The sequence below is a fragment of the Tachypleus tridentatus genome, chromosome 13 (genome assembly GCF_004210375.1).
Source record: "Tachypleus tridentatus isolate NWPU-2018 chromosome 13, ASM421037v1, whole genome shotgun sequence".
Lineage (NCBI taxonomy): Eukaryota > Metazoa > Arthropoda > Merostomata > Xiphosura > Limulidae > Tachypleus > Tachypleus tridentatus.
In genome coordinates this window covers 155,155,392-155,176,134 of record NC_134837.1, presented here as the reverse complement: position 1 = coordinate 155,176,134, position 20,743 = coordinate 155,155,392, and the positions used below count along the sequence as shown (strand labels likewise).

General features: G+C 33.6%; 1 protein-coding gene across 19 annotated transcripts in view; it reads left to right on the top strand.

The window, feature by feature from the left end:
- The first annotated feature begins 462 nt into the window (after positions 1-462).
- Positions 463-20,743, top strand: part of LOC143240177 (DNA (cytosine-5)-methyltransferase 3B-like) — a 79,583-nt gene continuing 59,302 nt past the window's right edge. For 8 of the 19 annotated variants that reach the window (XM_076482219.1, XM_076482218.1, XM_076482215.1 and 5 more), the window contains exons 1-3: positions 486-573; positions 1,516-1,637; positions 17,048-17,158. In XM_076482219.1, coding sequence (XP_076338334.1) covers positions 1,574-1,637; positions 17,048-17,158 — 175 coding nt within the window. In that variant the 5' untranslated portion in view covers positions 486-573; positions 1,516-1,573. Of the gene's footprint in view, positions 574-658; positions 988-1,515; positions 1,638-16,395; positions 16,415-17,047; positions 17,159-20,743 lie in introns of those variants that run through there. The other 11 variants (XM_076482223.1, XM_076482221.1, XM_076482220.1 and 8 more) reach the window with 7 other exon arrangements.

Genomic DNA, 20,743 nt, shown 5'->3' with positions numbered 1-20,743 from the left:
AGTATCATAAATTTGATACTATCAAAATTCAATTAACTTTTAATTACAATTTTCAGCTATTTGAAATCGTAATATGTTAACATACGTAATATAATAAATCAGACTTGTCCGAGATAAATTATAATACGTAACAACAGCACATTGTGTAGTTTTGTACTAAGTAAACAACAAGAACATTGAAAATTTTCTTTTCTGGTAGAGGCCTCGTGACTACACATCCTCTTTTTTTAAAAAATGTGATTATTTTTCCTTCAAGTCATTTTTAATATTCTACAATCTACACTACGTGTTTATTTTTAAAACCTTGCTATTTTATTATTTACATGTTTCTGTACAGATAACGCTGGAGAAACGTTTTTGTTTTACCTGACAGTCTGAGTGAACATTCAAGGAACAACCACAATAATGTAAAACAATGCCACTAGATGTCAGCGATAGACTAGCAATTATCAATTCTGTGCATCCGAGTTTTCCATGATGAGTATGCGCACTTGATGCATGTTTATATGCGTGAGTGTGTGTAATTCTGAGCAGACTGAGTTGGGGTAAGGTTTCGAATGACTGCGGCAAAAGGTAATAATTTTAAGAAAATAATTTACGTAAGCCATTTTTATCTAACATCGCAATATCGTTGTGCACATGAACCTTGTAACTAAGCGATCTAGACAATGTAGAGAAACAAGAAAAAAGCTGTCTGGCGTTTGTCAGATTGGTTGGTGCACCGAGTTGCTCGTGGCTGTTTCTATACAAATAGATGTACGTGTACATCGTAATGTAATCGGCGCTTCTCCACTTATTTATACTTTTATACTATGTATCAACGATGTGATTTTAAACTTTAAACTTGATATCTAATGGTGTGTTGTGACAGTTATTATTGTACTAGACACATGGAAAGTCACGTGATTTGGTCAGACTCTTACATTCTCGATCCTGGCAGTTTGCCAAAGATTCAACAGAACGGGTTTAAGAGTTAAAATTTCAAAGGTACTAAAATTTTCTTAAGCTTCTGCGTCATTATTTATTTATAAATGTTTTGTTTAAAATATTGTTAGTTTTATCGTTATTAATACAACCGTATTAATATGCCAATGCATTTCAGTAAAATTATTTATATTTATAAAAATTATTTTACCAGTATTTATACATATGCAGAAAGTCCATGGCGTTTCACTTGTCTATATTATTGTTACGCTCTTAACTTAAGGAGTAGATATTACACTGTAAATTTAGTTCGGATTATTTTAGGTGAGTATAATGAGATATGACGCATTTCCTACGGCGAAGTATAAAGCATTTTAAAAATAAGGCTTGAAGTAAGTCAGTTCGTAAACCCAAGCATTATATTAATAAGTAAATAACTTAGAAAATATTATCTTTAGACTTGTTCGTTCTTTTTTGTTTGTTTTCTTTTTCGTAAATGCGCACGCAACACAGACTATTGTTATCCCAGATGTCTCGAAGCTTTATAAAAAGCAGGAATTAATAACCTGTTCCTTTCTATCTGTCTACCAGACGGTCGACTACACCTGAAGCAGGAATCTTCACGGGGTCAAACGGCTGGTATTTTAATATGAACATCATTTTTGTACCACCAACTTTTTGTGTCTGGTCGAGGCTTACAAGTTACAGACATGGTAAATAACGATGTATTCCTTCTAGTTAGGTCGGTGGGTTAAATGTGGTACAGAGAAAGAAACAACAGATATGAAACGTCGTAGATACCTCTTTAAAAAGAAAAAGATGCTTATTTAGTACCAGTCTGTAGCCCAGCTGTAGCGGGAAGGCGAAGTAAAACAACAACCAAGAGACAAAATCAATGAAGGTTGTTAATTAATTTTGCTATCAATTAAATCGATCATCTCGCATTTGCTTAACATCCTTTGCAGTGTCTTACTGACCCACAAAATGTTTTCATACGACGAGTTAATAAATGTTTGTATATAAAAAAACCAAAACCTATACGGTAATGAATTACTATATACACCTTTGTAGCTTAAGAGCATACAGTTCAAAGTAATAATACATCAAAAGGCCATCTGAACTAAAAGTTTAGAAGAAGCTATTACGTTTTTTCGTGGCATATATGTGTGTGTTTACCGGTTTTCGCTAGATTTTCGTTTAAAATCTTGCTTAGAGCGACAAATTACTTAAAACCAGCCCTGGAGTTTTTACTGTATTTAAAAAAAAATTAATGAATATTAGACCTCATTTCTCTAATTGTGTGTAGGTATCGTTCACAGGAATAAAAATGAATAATAGGTATAGACAGTTGGCATATATTTATTTATATACTAAAAATCATTATCACCAGAGCTTTTAAAGTATTAATTCTTTCTTATTACGTAATATGCAAATATCTCTATAGGTGCATGTATAATACATAGGTGTACATGTATATAATAGAGAGGTGTAATACGTTTATACATCATAAACGTTTTTTACTGTACTTTTGTACATATATTGTTGCATATTATATGGGTGTATATATACATATAGATAGTGTATATGCTTCGAAATATCAACCCTGAAGATTGTTTATTTGAAGTTGGGCATAAAATTATACAAACGACTGTCTGTGCTCTGCCCACCACGGGTATCGAAACCCGGATTGTAGCGTTGTAAGTCTGCAGACATCCTGCTGCGCCACTGGGGGAGGTAAACCTAAAGACAACGGCTCAAAGTTTTAGCGTAAGTAATAACACAAGTTACAAGTTACAACTTGGGAAAGTATAAGATGTAACATGGGTTCATGAATGTCTGTCTTTGTTTGAAAGTAGGGAGTCAAAAAATGACAACTGCCAAGTATAGAAAAAGCTTTATATATATATAAAAGTACTGAGAAATTTAACTTCTGCTGTTTAAATTTGTAAATTTGCTTTTTTTGTATTTGGAAAACCACAAAGTGGTATTTTTGCATATAAAATATTGAATATGCAGAGGCGGATTAGGCTGCTGGGCAGAAACCAGGTGGGGGGGGGCAGTGATGCATGAAATAGTGGGGTGAAAACCTGGTTACACTGTCCCAGCGCTAGAGGGTATTATAAATCTCTCTAACTTTCTATGTGTGTGTGTGTGTGTGTATTGTCGTGATTTCTGAGTACTTGTCCAGGATGATAATGCTCCGAATCCACCTCTGTCATTATGTATCATCTAAGAATCTGTATATTCAAAGTGGAGGAACGTTTCCTTCTGTTCGATGGGTTAGATGCCTGTACTTGTGTTTCGTGGTATCTTAAGGAGTAGAACCTACAAAAAGATAGGGTTCCATACTTATTCGACTTTATTGGTTCTACAGATACGTCAAAACCCGAGCATAAACATCTAATTTTAATTCTTATGGGTCACCTATTTGGGAGTTGCCATTATTTATTGGGGTGGGGGATCAGTGCATGAAAATGAAGGGTGGATCGCTTTTCTGTCACAGTAAAAAAAACAAAAAGGTGAGTATTCAAAAGGTATCATAGGCCCCAAGTAAATGAATCACGACACATAGTAACACATAATATTACTTTGCATTACGAATAATAGACATAAGGAAACAATACTGTAACGTTTGATCTTCAGTTTAACTTCTACACAAAGAAGTGATAAGTTTGAGGTATCTAATGATCATTCAACACTTCTTTCCGAGTGGTATGCATAAAGCAAAATCGTATTTTACCAGCGTGCACTGCACTCTCTTCTTGACAAGAGCAAATTACTTCTTTTTTGTATAGTTACTAATACAGTGATATTAGTGCTCATGACAAAGCATTGCGTATTATAATGTATAATACTTGTTAAAAATATCAATACAGATGTGGAGAAACAAAAATTATTTATTGCTTTCAACGGACATTATATTTGTTATAGTAAAGGAAATATTTTTGTAGTTAAACAGATAAGCTACTATACATACATTACAAACTTGAGCACATGTTAATAGGTCACAGATTTTTAGTTATACAAGCTTGACTGGTATTTCTCAAGACCATTGACAACAAGCTCATCAAACATCCCATTATGGGTCTGTCTGAGTGCTGTTTTTTCTTCATTGGTTAGACAGCGAACGACGTTCACATTCACCACGGTTTAATATGGTGATGGATGAGGCAATGTACATTAGTTATTTTATGTATCATACTTCTTATAATAAGGCATTCTTGGATAATAGAATAAAATAATGAACTGAAGACCATAGATATGTTTATAGTATGAGAAATAGCACTGTAAATGATGAATTCTCACGCTGTTTATGATTTATGAAAATCACTGAATGCGGAACAAATATGTTTCAAAATATATTTTTGTATAATCTTATCACTAACAGTAATGTAAACAGAATAACTGTTATGATTTTTTGTCATAGATTAATTGATCGAGCCTCAGTATGTAATTGTTATTAACCCTCATTTTTAAGAGAAATGGGCATTTTTCTGTTCACGAAAACTGAGGGGATCCTTTTTCTGTGTAGGAACTTTTACCAAAATATTACTCCCTTCGAAAAAATAACGATCGCTCGCGTATAATGAAACAACAAACAAAAAAACGAATGTGTGGGATCAGATCCATGAAGTATCATTCCCATCACATCAAACATGCTTGCTCTTTCAGCCGTGGGAGCGTTATAATGTTACGGTCAATCCCACTATTTGTTAGTAAAAGAATAGCCCAAGAGTTGGCGGTGGGTGATGATAACTACTGCCTTTCCTCTAGTCTTACACCGCTAAATTAGGCACGGCTAGCGCAGATAACCCACGTGTAGCTTTGCGCGAAATTCAAAACAAACCAAACCAAACCATAATGTCTCACATCTATACACCTTTCACTGGTTCCAGCCAGTTGTAGGCAGGTGGCTGCTTAAAAGGAAAGAAAGAGAAGTAAGAAAAAAAGAAAGAAATGAAACCAAAAGCTTATTGAAAGAAACTCTGGGGTTATAAGTAAAATGTATTAGGTTGAGGAATAATTCGTGAGCATTTTTAAATAATTTCATTCAAGCATTACATGCAAGACTATACAATACTTCAATGCATGAACACATTACACCCAAAACATTTATTATGATACTTTATTTCATGTAATACCTAAGTATATAGTATGCATTGTTTTAAGCGAAATTGCAAGAAATTAAATGCGAAAAGCAGATGGTGTCGAAAATGCTTGATTTTGTCCACTTGACATTCCATTTAATAAGCTGAAAATGAAAGCAAAAATTAAAGACATATGAAAATCAAACACACCATCTATTAGAGCAAAAAATTATCTACCAAATGACATGAAATATTTTGCGAAAGCGTTTCATTTATGAATATATTTTTTAACTTGAAAAAACGCTCACGAGTTATTCCTCAACCCAATACAACCTGATGTGGACTTGCCAGTTTCCAAAATGGTCAAAGAAAACAGCCAATAACTGAAGAACTACAGATACAAAAGTTCAAAATAATACTATTATATAGTGTGCGATCTACAGTGAATTTAGTACTTTATAAGCAAGTGTAACATATATATAATTGAAATATAAAGAAATCAAGAGCCAAGGTTGAATTAACACAATAAGTTTGATACATCCAAATAACTAAAACAAATAGTGTTCCCCTTGAAAATGGACGAGATTTGTTCAAATATGATCTCAAATCCTAACTTAAATACCAGCTTTCGTAACTACCTGAAACTTTCATGATTTCAGTTACAATTTGTCATAAAAAAGTGTTGTGCACCTGTTGTAGTTTATTAAATCTTCTTATTATAGTTAGACTACAGAATGATCAAACAAGTTTCTCTGGAATTCTGGAATCATTAAGAAATAGAAATAAGAGAATTGATGTTGTGGAATGGCCAGGCCAATCACCTGATATCATTTCGATTGAAAATTTATGGATTGGGTTAAACTGATTAAAAAAAAGATCGATTGCAAGCCAAACACAGAAGATAAACTTGTTAAAGTGCTCAAAGAAGGATGGTGGTCAATCACTTAAGGATATCTGCAGAAACCCAATGAAAGCGTGATTCGTTGATGTGAAGCAATACTGAACTCCAAGGGAACGCTGGCTAAATATTAACTTGTGAAATTGATTTTTGTTATTTTGAATTTCATTTTTACGTTCTATTATACGCTACCTTAGCTAGAAGCTTTTTTCTTAACTCTACTTATAACCTGGGCAATAACAAGTAATAACAATAACAGTTTTGCAACACTATTAACGAGCTAACAACACAGTATTAGCAATATTATATGATTATGAACACGCTCTATGAATTGCCAGGTAACAACCCACCCTCATATCATGTGCGGGTTCACGATTACTTATGCGCACACGCTATGTAATCAGCAGCCAGCTTGCAACTATATCATCTAAATCAGGGGTTTCCGAACTTTTTAGACCTGCAGAGCTTCACATCAGGAAGAAAAAAACATTCCAAAGCCTTAATAAAAAAAAACTACACTAAAAATAGAAACAATCGGTCACAAGCACCAGATAAAGTTTACTTGAAGCTTTTAGAATGTGAATTTATTGGAAATATCAGTATTTAAAGACAAATTTTTTAATTCTACTTATTTGTTCAAAACTTTCTGCTTGCAAAATTTATATTAGTAAAAGTACAGTGTACTTATTTATTTACTAGTGGCTCGGATGGGCTTGCTTTTGTTCTTAAAAGTAGTTTAATATTTGGAGTTATGGTTGTTACACGTAAGCGTAGATCATGTTCAATATTTAGCCTGTTTCTAGATTTGGTCTTTGTAGCTGTATACAGTGAAACTTTTGCTCGCAAATACATGTTGTTGGAAAACGTATAAAGATTTTCAAGGCTCTGTTACTTACTTCAGGATATTCCATGGCCATTTGAATCCAAACTTATGTATGTTCTTCCTGCTGACATTTTAGTTTTATGGTGTAATCAGTTGAAATTTCTATAAGCCGTTCTTTCTCTTTCAAAGGCAAATCGTTGGCACTTGAAGAGTCAACAAAGGGATTTTGAATCCACAGTATTTTTTCTAAATGAGGAGGGATGTACTCCCCAATAGTTGTACACAAATCAGATATGTGCTGCAAGACTGAAACTTTTGCATCTTCACTTAAGGAAATTTTATTCACAAGTAAAAACACCGCTGAGATGTTCGAAGCAGTCAAGTTTTTACATAAGTATACATTCATCCCAAAGAATTACTTTACCTTGAAGCGCTTCCATTTTGCTCTGAGCTTTGAAGTTCATTACCCTGGTACCCTGCATTGTAGCATTCACTTCATTTAGATAGGCAAATACGTCTGAAGGGTAAGCCAGTTTCTATATCCAGCATTTGTCCATTAATTTGTATGCAAGTTCAAAATGGCATTCATATTAAATGAAACCTATCTGCTCACGCAATTTGTAAAACCGAACAAGCACTTTTCCCCGACAAAACCATCGGACTTCAGTGCGTTTGTTTGTTTTGAATTTCGCGCAAAGCTACACAAGGGCTATCTGCGCAAGCTGTCCCTAATTTAGCAGTAAGGCTAGAGGGAAGGCAGCTATCCATCACCACCCACCGCCAACTCTTGGGCTACTCTTTTACCAACGAATAGTGGGATTGACCGTCATATTATAACACCCTCACGGCTAAAAAGGCGAGCATGTTTGGTAAGACAGGGATTCGAACCCGCGACCCTCAAATTACGAGTTGAACGCCTTAACCCACTTGGGCATGCTGCGCCCGACTTCAGAATGAAGCAGCAAATTGTTGTGCAAACTTCCGATATTCTCAGAGAATAAACTGAAGATTCTCGCATTGAGTGGTCTTGATTTTATAAAATTAACTATTTTTATGACATCATCCAATACCTCTTTTAAGTATTCTGGCATTCATTTCATTGCAAGTGCATGACAGTGAAGACAGCAGTGGATACTCTCGGTGTCAGGGTTTGTTTTGTTTTTTATGCCTGCCACTGCACCTGAAAATTTTCCAATCATAGCTGCAGCTCAATCAGTGCAAATACTTGAGCAAAGCTGCCATTCGATCTCATGTTCTTCCATAAATAAATCGATCGGTTTAAATGTTCCTTCACCTGTTTGTTTGAGTAGGCAACGGTTTGCAAATCAGCGAAAACTAGCTTCATGAATAAAGCGAACAAACACAAGTAACATCACATAACCTGCGACATCTGCTGATTCATCCATCTGAAGCGAAAAAGTTGGACTTGCTTTTACTAGCTTTATAAACTCCGTTAAGTAATTTGCTGACATATCCTTGATTCTTCGAGAAACTGAGTTGTCAGAAAGGGGCACAGAGATAACATTTTTAAGAAATTTCTCATCAGTCGTGCGCTTTACCAAATCTTTTGCGCATGGTTTTATAAAATCTGCAATTGTATGAGCTTCACCTGCTTTTGCAATACAGTATCTAACACGATATGAAGCAATAAGAGAACCTTTGTTAACATGATGGAAAAACGAACGAAATGTAGCTTTCCTTAAATTTAATTGCAAACACTTTCTTTTGAATTATTCGGAAGTTGGATTTTTAAATTGGGAATGTATGGTTTCTAGATGCCGTTTTAACTTTCCTGGATGCAAACTACTGTTACTCAACACTGTTCTATATTCAACACACATCCCATTAGGTCCATCTTCATTACCTGTCAATGTAAAACTGTATTCAATAAAACTTTCATCATACTTTCTTTTCTTTTTTGTTTCGGTACTTCTTGCATCATCCACGACAATAACGCCGATGAATTGTATTAGGCCTAGGCCTAGGAAGATTTTATTCAATCAGATCTATGACTGATATTCAGCCATTTATTCATTACAAGGGTGACAACTAATTATTAATTTTTCTTGAAACGTATTGGTATATTTTTGGCACTTCAAAAGTATTTTCCCGAACACAAAATAGTTTCTTAATGAAAACTCTTTCAAGCACTTGAGTTTTATCATCATACAATGACATGCTGACTTAAGATCAATGTTGCCATAACGAAGTCAGAAATAAAGATTCGTGGAAAAAAGGCCAAACCGCTCGAATAATATATTTTTTTAAATGAAGAGGGTAACCTATTATTTTTACTTTTTTGTTGTTTTGTTTTGTAATATAAATGTTTAAGCCAAACAACGAAATATTTTTGTTTCGGTATCTGAGGGTCGCAGGTTTGTCATACCAAACATCATCCTGAGTTGAAGTTGGGTGTACTACGACAATAACGCCGATGAATTCGAAATTCCAAAACAAACAAAATATTAAGCCAGATCTGACGTGCGTCTAAATCTCGAACGAAATGTTTGTTTGTTTGTTTTTGAATTTCGCACAAAGCTACTCGAGGGCTATCTGTGCTAGTCGTCCCTAATTTAGTAGTGTAAGACTAGAGGGAAGGCAGCTAGTCATCACCACCCACCGCCAACTCTTGAGCTACTCTTTATCAACGAATAGTGGGATTGACCGTCACATTATAACGCTCCCACGGCTGAAAGGGCGAGCATGTTTGGCGAGACGGGGATGCGAACCCGTGACCCTCAGATTACAAGTCGCACGCCTTAACACGCTTGGCCATGCCGGGCCTTGAACGAAATGAAACGTGAAGTCATTCGGGTGTATGACGTCATAGAGTTTATTAGCACCATGTTTGTCTAATTAAATCTAACCTAACAATTACCAATTATAATTGTCATAAATATAATTAATACGGTATCTAATTGTATCACAATGTTTCAAATTCGGACAAGTTTCAGCTGTGATGTCATGTTTCATTTTATTTCATTCCTCAAAATCGTCTGGCGTTAGGCAGAATAAAATATTAAAAGGCCCAATACGCGGTAAACGTGTTATATTAAAAATATATTTTACTTTTTTTGTATGGCGTATTCTGGTTCAATTTTATAGTTTTAGGAAAAAAATATTAACATTCTAATATTTGTTTGTGGAGCTCAAGGGCTCCGCCGAGCATAGTTTGAAAAACCATGACCTACATAATAAAACGGAGATTACGTAGGTTCTCTGGATCTAGGTTTTTAACTCTGATTTAACCTTTGAAAGCGAAGTTTTCATTTTATACATCTGATTCAAAGGTTCTGTATTAGACAAATCAATTCTGTAAAAGCAGTTAGTACCTAAGGCACGACTTTGCTCAAGCATTCTGGATGAAAACAAGAGCAGTAAGTTGTATAATTTACCTTTGCATTGTTTTCAAATTCAGTACCACCTATTAACATTTAAGGCTGTACCTTAAACAATCCATTTTTTAAAATATGTCTTTCAAACAAATTGAGAGAAAAGGAGAAAATCTGATGTTGAGTACATTGAAAAGTCTTTGTCCCAGTGGAAAGAGCATTACTGCAAGAACGTGTGTTTTCTTATAATAAAGCCACATTGAACTATCTGCTGTGTCCACCAAGCGGAACCGAACCCCTGATTGTAGCGTTGTAAATCCGAAGACACGCCGCTGTCCTAGCGGGAGCACTGCAAGAATAAAGATAAGTTTTAGAAGTGGTAATGGTAAATATACGAAACAAGCCTTAGCCATTAATTCAGCCAAAGAAAAGAGTGCCACTCTGGTAGGTTGGAGAAGTCATATAGCAAAGATGTCAACAAAAGCCAGTAAATGTCGAGAGATAACTCTATGAAGAGCTGTAAGGTGGATAGGCCTGGAATCCAGTTACTCTCGGGACTTAGCACCAAGAAAAGCTACCAGAATGGTAGGTCTAGAACCCAATCACTCACGAGATTCAGAATCATAAGAAACAGCAATAAGACAAGTGTAAACAATTTTAAAATAAAAAAATTAGGAAATAGAAATGGAACCACCAGGAAGTAAGAAACAGGGTAGGAATAGGTAGGGTAACATAATAATTGTTTTGGAATTTCGCACAAAGCAACTCGAGGGCTATCTGTGCTAGCCGTCCCTAATTTAGCAGTGTAAGACTAGAGGGAAGGCAGCTAGTCATCACCACCCACCGCCAACTCTTGGGCTACTCTTTTACCAACGAATAGTGGGATTGACCGTCTCATTATGCGCCCCCACGGCTGGGAGGGCGAGCATGTTTTGGCGCGACTCGGGCGCGAACCCGCGACCCTCAGATTACGAAGCGCACGCCTTAACGCGCTAGGCCATGCCAGGCCAACATAATAATACTTGGTGGTTTTTGACATAGTGCAACCTCAAAGTGAGTGTGGCTATCATGCCATCAATTCTACTTCGTATTTTACTTTGAACTTTGATTTAATTATAGAGTTGAATTGAGTTCTATCAGTTGCTAATTTGTTTCTAAATATTCAACAAATTAAAATTTTGCAAAATCAGTAGTTTTAATACTATTATTTTAGTCCACTCCTTACCATTCCATTAGCCGTAATATTTCTCATAAGCAAAGTATGAGATTTGGTGCTGCCAATGTTACTTCCAACATCACCCCCCCCTTCCCTGTGATGTCATGCATTTCGTAAGAGTTACGTAACTTGATTATATACTTGTATCTGTACTCGGTTACTGAAATAAAGTTTTCAAGAGAAAAATTTAACTATATACAAATTTTATTAAGTTTGATTAACTATTAAGTTACAAAAAAACTATGAGAAGCACAGATAGCACATTATATAGCTTTGTGCTTAATTCAAACAGTACTGTGAAGAAAGAATGTTTTTAGCTTTGAGTTTAATAACAAGCAAATATCCAAGAAAAGCTTTCCTTTAAAAATTACAGAAACATCCGTATCTTGTTGTAAAAAAAAACAAAAACGATTGTGATAGGTTTAAATCTAAATAGTAACTGATAGTTATAAATAATTTAGAGGGCTAGTATGGCTAGGTGGTTAGGGCTCTCAACTCGGATACTGAAGGTGATGGGTTCCAATCCCCGTCACACCAAACATGCTCGCCCCTTTTAGACATAAGGGCGTTACAATGTGAAGACTAATCCCACTATTCATTCGTAAAAGAGTAGCCTAAGAGTGGGTAGTGGGTGGTGATGAAAAACTTCTTTCCCTCTAGTTTTTTACTGCTAAGTTAGTGACGGCTATCGCAAATAGTCCTCTTGTTGCTTTGCGCGAAAATAAAAAAACAACAACAACTAAACAAACAAAACATTTCCCAAATATACAACGTATTTTATTTTATAGTAAAAGTGATCATTAATCCCGTTCATCTCAAAAAACAGTTATATATCCCACAACTTACTAGAGATCAGGCGTACAACCACTGTTATTTTAAACTGGGGGCTCACTTTCAATTTCCGTAATTTTAGTTTTTAAGTAATATAGTTGATAAGAACAAAAAAATACGTAGTATTCATGGTACAAATCACATGCTTTTCATTATTAAAATTTTAATATAATATGATACGCAATTGTTGTTTTTTTAAAAGTTGACGAGATGAAATAATACGTTTTTAAGCAAATAAATTATATGGATTTAAGAAAACCTAGTTCATTAAACAAAGCCATTCACAACGATGGCTCTGTTAAACAGAAAAGTTACTCTGTTGATGATGCTAAATTCAAGTCGTAATTCTAAGAAAATGTGAGTGAAAACAAAGATTAATATGTTATAATGTGTCAACCACGCTACATCTTTTATAACAAATGTCGACGAAATCTTTTGTACAATAGCAGAGCCATTCAACTAGGATGGGATACGACATACATTCCAATCCTTAGTAGTAATTTTGATTTTAAATATTTCAGACCTTTTCGAGGTCCAAAAGGCAATACATACATAATCAAAGCAAAGCAAATTTCGTGGTAGAAATTTCGGTTGAAAAGACCTAAACCGAAGCTTGAGAAAAATGTCACCGAAAGCGTTCAAAAAACCTTTCTCTTCGCCCCAATCTGAATTTGAATGTTGTAGAGGGCTTCGTGAGTTACATACGTAATTGTGGCTTATGTGATTTATGTGTATATGCTTGTTTGTTTGTTTTGGAATTTCGCACAAAGCTACTCGAGGGCTATCTGTGCTAGCCGTCCCTAATTTAGCAGTGTAAGACTAGAGGGAAGGCAGCTAGTCATCACCACCCACCGCCAACTCTTGGGCTACTCTTGTACCAACGAATAGTGGGATTGACCGTCACATTATAACGCCCCCACGGCTGGGAGGGCGAGCATGTTTAGCGCTGCGCGGGCGTGAACTCGCGACCCTCGAATTACGAGTCGCACGCCTTACGCGCTCGTCCATGATATGTATATGCAAGTGATTTTGTAATTACTGTCAATCGTATTTAAGTCATTTACAAATCAAATTTTACAGTAAGAATTAAAAGCACCACATTGTACTTTGTTTATGTTATTTTAATTCTTACACCGATTATTTACCTATAGTTGCTATATATGTTAGTTAAATTTATTATCATTCACAAGTTAGGACGCTTGACTCTCAGTTGAAAGGTCACTGGTTTTCACCAAACATGCTCGTCATTTCGGCCGTGGGAATAATATAATGTAAAATTGTTTGTTTGTTTTGGAATTTCGCACAAAGTTACTCGAGGGCTATCTGTGCTAGCCGTCCCTAATTTTGCAGTGTAAGACTAGAGGGAAGGCAGCTAGTCATCACCACCCACCGCCAACTCTTGGGCTACTCTTTTACCAACGAATAGTGGGATTGACCGTCAAATTATACAACCCCACTGCTGGAAGGGCGAGCATGTTTAGCGCGACGCGGGCTCGAACCCGCGACCCTCGGATTACGAGTCGCACGCCTTACGCGCTTGGCCATGCCAGGCCTATATAATGTAAAATATAATTCCACTATTCGTTAGTAAAAAGAGTAACCCAAGAGTTGGCGGTGGGTGGTGATGACTAGCTGCCTTCCCTCTAATCTTACAGTGCTAAATTAAGAATGGCTAGGAGTATTACGAGAAAAAATAGTAAAGCAACAGTCGACAACATATTAAAAATACACAAAACATATATATAATATACAAAACCGTAATAGATTATGCAATAGAAATAAATATCGCACTAAAACTAATACAAAGAAAACTGCAAACCATACATAACTCACTATTCACAACAGCGTTAAAAGTATCCAGAACAACTTCCCCCAACTTCATGCACAAATATCCAAATTGCAAATATGAAAACAGTAACCGATAAACTTCTACATAGTACGATAAATTACTTTGTGAATAATTAGAGAAGAAAATGGCTTACCACGCGAAATTGACAGATACGGTATACATGATAATGATAGCCTTAAGCACTTATTCACAATGAATATATATATATACACACACATAAGTAATAAAAACAGGACTAATTACTATACCATTAATTTAACATTATTTTAAATTATCATGAAAACATTGTAAGGGTTTTTATGTAAATAATCTAATATGAGCTTAAATTATATATGAAATGCTGAAATACAGTTGAAAATGTTTGTGAAGTATAGAACTTTGTTCAACTATGCAAAGTGATAGTGTATATTTTGTTTCAAGTGTTGCCATGAATACCTATATGGATATGGCCTTGAAAGGTGTCGGAGCAAATACGCAAAGTTAGCTCTGATCCTCCTGTAGTAATTATAATAGCACTACTCATAAACCCACAACTACGCAGAATGGAGGAATAAGTCAAACGCACCTGACTATCCCAGGTCTTCAACAATCAAGTTCTGACGCCGAGAAAGAGTATTGACGTAACATCATGTTAGTCTTCTTGTTTCCGGAGCGGGTTCATCAAGCGTAGCGTCAACGAGAGAAAACTACATACTTAGAAATTCTAAGAACACAGAAGTAAAGGCAAACTAGAACATGTCATAATACGTCGTTCACACTACATCTGTCATATTAAGTGCCGACGAGGCCTTTCTCTTAATATTAGGGTTAATTAAATCAGCTAGTGTCTTAAGCGTTATATACACACGACTTTTATGAACGATTTTAATGTGAACCGTATTAGCAAGTGAATTGTAATTATTTTAAATTTTGTATCGATCTCTTACAAATCAGATTTTTTTTTGCTAAGGATTGAGTTTGAGTCTTAAACGATTCATTATTTTTGAATAGCGGAAAAGTTTTCGCTTCTGAGTCTTTTCACAGCGGTTTATACAGATATTCTGAAATGTCCTCTCTCAGTTCTAAATGTATTTGTTCCATCTGATCAACGTATGCTTCAGTTTCTATAGTCATAGGTAATATTACAACCAGAAGTCCTAAACCTGTACTACTGAAGTGTCTAACTGGGACGATACTACTACTATACTAATGAATAAATGCATTATAATCTCTAATGTTTTCATTTGTGACAATACATATACCTAGTTACAATAGTATAAATTAGCTGCACTATTTATTCAATTAATATTTAGTACGGTTATATACAGGCAGATAAATTTGATTAGAAGTTATTTATAATGACTTGAATTCGTAGTAGTCAGTAGCAGTTCGTTCAAAACCACCATCAATGGAGCGTCTTCGTAGCAACTAAGCAACGCTCGGCAGCTGTGCTGTGCTTTAGTGTGAACGCATTCAGTTAAGAGCATTTCCGAAAGCCGCCATGATAGTACTCCGGAGTGCTTTAAACTGAGCGAAAATATTTCTTGATAAGTGCAAGTAGCATGGCGCAATAAAACACGTTTCTTAAGGACTCAAGCTTTTACAACAGTTACAGAACATCTCTGCTGTTGAATGCTCCTTATATAACATACACGAATGTGTTACCTTGTGTAAAAATTGTGTAAAGTGACTGTGATTTAAACGTGGGGAATTCATACAACGATAACAATGAAGTTTTGTTTAAATTTCAGTGTTAGTTACAGGAAGTGATTAGCTAATAAAGCTTTTTATGCTTTCATATTGTTAAGTACAGGATTCATTCACGTATCACTGAAATAAAGTGTGTAATTATTATTCGTATTAACGTCACGTCTTGCGAGTTCTCATACAAAAACAAATAACAAGAAGAAAAAAAGCTGCTTTCAAAGTTTTACGACATGTAGGATTAATAGAAATGTTACGTCAGTAATAAAAAAATGGCGAAGCGAGATAACATTCTTAGCAGCGTGGGCTTTAAGAAACACATTTTTATCAATAAATTGGGTTTTTATTCTGTACCATTTTATTTGTTATGGTGCTTCCGCATGTGTGGTTTTAAATTAACGTTTAGTTAAAAGCCATGTAGGATGCTCAAAATGAATAAAATTTGCTTTCCATTAACTACAGCTTAAAATAACTCGATTTTCAATAACCGTGTGCTCAACTAAAAGTGAAACTGTTCGTGCAGTGTATCTGTAGAATAACTTAGATTGTGTTTGACCTTGAATACAAATCTCGATGCAGAGTAACGACTTAAAGTTCATGCTAATAAGTTTGTTATAGGATAAAAGTATTCAAATGTTTGACTTGCTGATATGTATGTATGCATTTCCCCTGTTTAAGATATTTAAAATACCTACATATTTTATAACGTGTAATACACATCAGCCACCATTGATGTAATAACACAAAAACTGTATGACTATAACCTAGAGGTAGGTTTTAACTGTTTGACGTTTAGTTTATACTCTAGACTATAGCTTGGGTAATACTACAATTGGAGCAAACATATCTTGTTTAGATAATTAACTTAGAAGAAAATGATTTTATGAGCCTAGTACATAGACCAGGGACAGTTATGTTGGTGAAGATTATTTGCCTCAATGAGGTGCCTCAGTTGTGTTAAAGGTTACTCTTGTTGAAATTGCTTGTTTAACAAGAAATTCCCATATAAATAAATAAGAAATGGGTAATGAATGTTTTAACTGACATGGTTACAATTTGTTAAAGAAAAATGTAAATTGGATAAGGCATTTTATATGTTGTACATGTGAATGTGTGTAAAAAGTAAAAATAAAGTTTAGCTCCAAATTAAAGTGATTATATTGCACCTTTTGTTCTTTTTTAATTGATATTTTTAATAAAAAAACGTGAAGCTAAAGAATGAATCTTATGTGATATCAAATGAAACTTTCACTGTTTCAGGAATATTATAATTTAAATACAAAACCAACTTCCCTTTATTATAGCTGCTTTAAATTTGATTTTAAAAAATTGTTTAGGTATATCATGATGTCCTGATATAGGCCTGGACTATATGGCTAATTGATTACTAATTGATCTTTAAGGGGAGGAGGTAACACAGGAGAAAGATGACAATACCATCACCAAAGAGAGTGTCAATGAACCTTTGGATTTAACAGCACTTAGCTCTCGTCAACAAGATGAAAGACCTAGAGGTTTGTTTTTGTTCTACTGTTTAACATTTTTTATATTTCTACCCTCTTAATGTAAAACATTGTGATTGAAAGACATCTTTATTATGAACTGTTATTTGACTCTTGAGTCTTTGAAATGTGACACCACATAATTTATACAAATCAAACATTAATATGTCTCATCTGTTAGAATCTTTGCTGTTACAGTAACATATATCTTAATTTACTAATGCAAAACTTACTGTCTGGATGTTGTTAATTATCACATCTATGTGAATACGTAATTACCTTTTTATTGTTGAAATTACTTATTAAATGTGTTGGTGATATTTATTGTAGGATATTTTTAGTTTGCTAATATTTGTTATATATTTTGCTTTTTCTACATTAATACTTCTCTATATGAACAAATGTAAGAGAATGTTTCTCAACAACAAAGATTTTAAATTTTAAAACAAGTATAACAACATATTTGTATCAATATTCAGGCAAACAAATCAATCTGTTTCTTTATTTTAAAATAAACTGAAATTAATTCCACTCGTGTAGTTTCTCTGAGAAATTAGAAAGCTGTGGATAATAAAATTATTTAATCCTTTTTGTATAGCTTGTCATTTTGAGACTTAAACTTCAAATAATTACAACTAATTAAAAGAACAAAGCAACTTAAATCTAAAAACTTTAAAACAAATAATAATTACAGGCAATTCATGGAGGTGTATTAAACAAAAGTAACCAACTTATGTATATACCACCCACATTTTACATGTATGTGTAGTTTGATGTGAGTGTATTATCAGCATTTAACTTTTGTGGTAAGTTCTGTTAATATTCTTATAAAACAAAGTAGAAGAAGAGTTTGTTTAAAACTTAAAGCTCATGACTAAAACCAGTCACTCTCCATCACACCAGACATGCTCTTCCTTTTATGTGGAAGAGTGTTATAACAAGACAGTCAATCCCACTATTTGTTCATAAAAGAGTAGCCCAAGAGTTGGCAGTGGGTGGTGATGACAAGTTGCCTTCCCTCTAATCTTTCACTGCTAAATTAGGGAAGGCTAGTGCAGATAGCCCTCCTGTAGCCTTATGTAAAATTCAAAACATGAACATGAAAACTAGTCAAGTTTCTAGTGTTTATCAAATGAACTGCATTATTCTGAGGTTGTCTTCCTTTCAAGATCAAGTGATTTCTTGCATCTTAATTTAAAATGCTTGAGTTTCATTCAGATTAAGAAGCATACAAAACTTAACAATCTTCTTTATATTGCATGGATGTATCAACAACATATTGTGCAGTTTTTCTGGAAAATAATTAATTTTTTCTAGGTTAGATAACTGGTCTTTGAAAATAAAGTGAGAACTGCATAGATAAGTAGTACTCATAACAGTTTGTTACTTAAAATAGTATTTTTTGTTTAAAAAAACTAATTGGTGATGCCACTTATTTTTATAAATGTAGGTAGCCCTTTTTAAAGTCAACCACTTTCTTTTATCAAAATTTACAATAAGATATCCAACTTCCTTTAAACTAAGATTTCAACCTATATTTTCATAAAAATTATTTATGCAAAATCATTTTCACTTTTATTCATCACAAGTATTTTATTGCAAAAAATTGATATTATAGTCTTAAATTTTTGTTCGGTAAATCACAGCATACCTTATACCAGGAAAAAAGCATTCTCAAACTTTAAATAATATGATTTAACAGAAAATAAGTGATATTTGTACTATATATGTATAAAATATTCAAACTTTTAGGATGAAATTTAATAGTATATATGATTTATTCTAAACGCCAAATTATGGTCGAACTACAATGAATTAATGTTAGGACAATTTGAAAGGATTACTTAACACTATTCACATGTGTATATACATCGTAAGAATTTTAGTTACTTAAACTAAATCATATGACCTTAAACTTATGATAATTATTCAGAAATTGTTCTAAAACACGTAACAGAGAAAAATACACCCTATAGCTACAAATCATAATATTTACTATATAATAGTAAATTTAAAAGCCTTAACAATGTGAATTATCAGTCATGTTTATTGTAAACTTATATATATCTGATTTATATTAATTTTTGAGATACAAATAAACCTTTTTGAAACCATACACTGTGACTGAATATACAAAAATCATTTTGAAAGTATAAACACATAGTTACAACAGTTTAACAGTGAGATGAAAGGTTATTTATAAGACATCCATCTTACTGTCTTGGATTGCATGATAATACACATAATTCAGATTGTTGTCAAATTGAGCAATAAATAAGAGAAAGTTATACAATTTTTCATTCTTTGTGTAATTTAATTTAATTACTTGAAGCTTTAATCGGGAGAAATCATGTCATAATATTAATTTTTTGTATGATAACAATAAACATGAAACTTTAACCTGCTTGCAGCTTAACTAACAGCCTATATCAAGCCACATCTAAGAATAACATTGTGCATAAAATGCAGACGCTAACTTAATGCCAAGGAAACCTTCAACTTACTTTCTTTTTTCTGCTTTCTTTGCAAAATATTTACATGTATGTATCTTTAGTATAAAAGATCAATGGGAGAACTAATATATTATTTTTTGTAACTAGGTGTATCATTAATAATATACATTTCTTAAATATATTTTTCATACATGTTCTTGATTGTACTTATTATTTGTTGTTCATTTTCTTTCTCTTTTTATTTATTTTTTTATATTTTCAGTAATTTATTCATTAAAGTTAAAATTATCATACAGCTGTATTGTGAGTATCAGTTGTTAAGATGGTTTCAGCAGAGAAGGAAATGCCTTATGTTACCTTGTAAAGTAATTATATCTTTGGAGATATGTAATTTAATGTGTATAATATACTATACCATTTGAAAACGTCGCTTCTAGACCTTGAGTATAACAAAGCTTTAGATTGTTTATAAAAGTTAAGCTAATTTTGAAATATGGCACATTTAGGTTAATTTATAACTATATACTTATAGTTGGGTAAAACTTGTCCAAACGTTTGAAGTAAACTCTACAAAAATTTTGAAGTTTTTATTGTTTTTAGTTTTGAAATTTAACAAAGATACAGTAGAAGGTTTTGTATATTTTATAATTCATTTTGAAATATCACAAACAAATTCAGTTAACAAGTTCAAAATTTTAGAAAGAAGTTCTCTCTTGTTGTATTGTTTGCATGCTTTTCTACTAAGTATGTTTGGGAGATGTGAAAGTGTATGTATATGACACAAAGGTGTGATAATGTAGAATGCAGGTTTTAAAATAGTGAGTTAAACTGTTGTTTTCACAAGACTCAAAGCGTCTTAGTGATGTTTATTTGAAAAGTGTGGGAAAGAAAATTACTCCAAGTCTTTTTAACAGAGAATCTACTACTTAAGTATACTGTTTGTTTGTAATTGAGCATATAGAAAATCAAGCACTAGAATTTGCTTCCAAGGTACTATGTTTAGGGTGTTGTTGAGACAGTAGGTAATTTTGTGGTTGAGAACTACCTAATATTCTCTTTTGTCTGGAACGTATGGGAACTAATGGTGTAAGTGATAGCAGATCAGAGAGGTTCATTCATGATACTTGAAAAACATGTAGGTTCA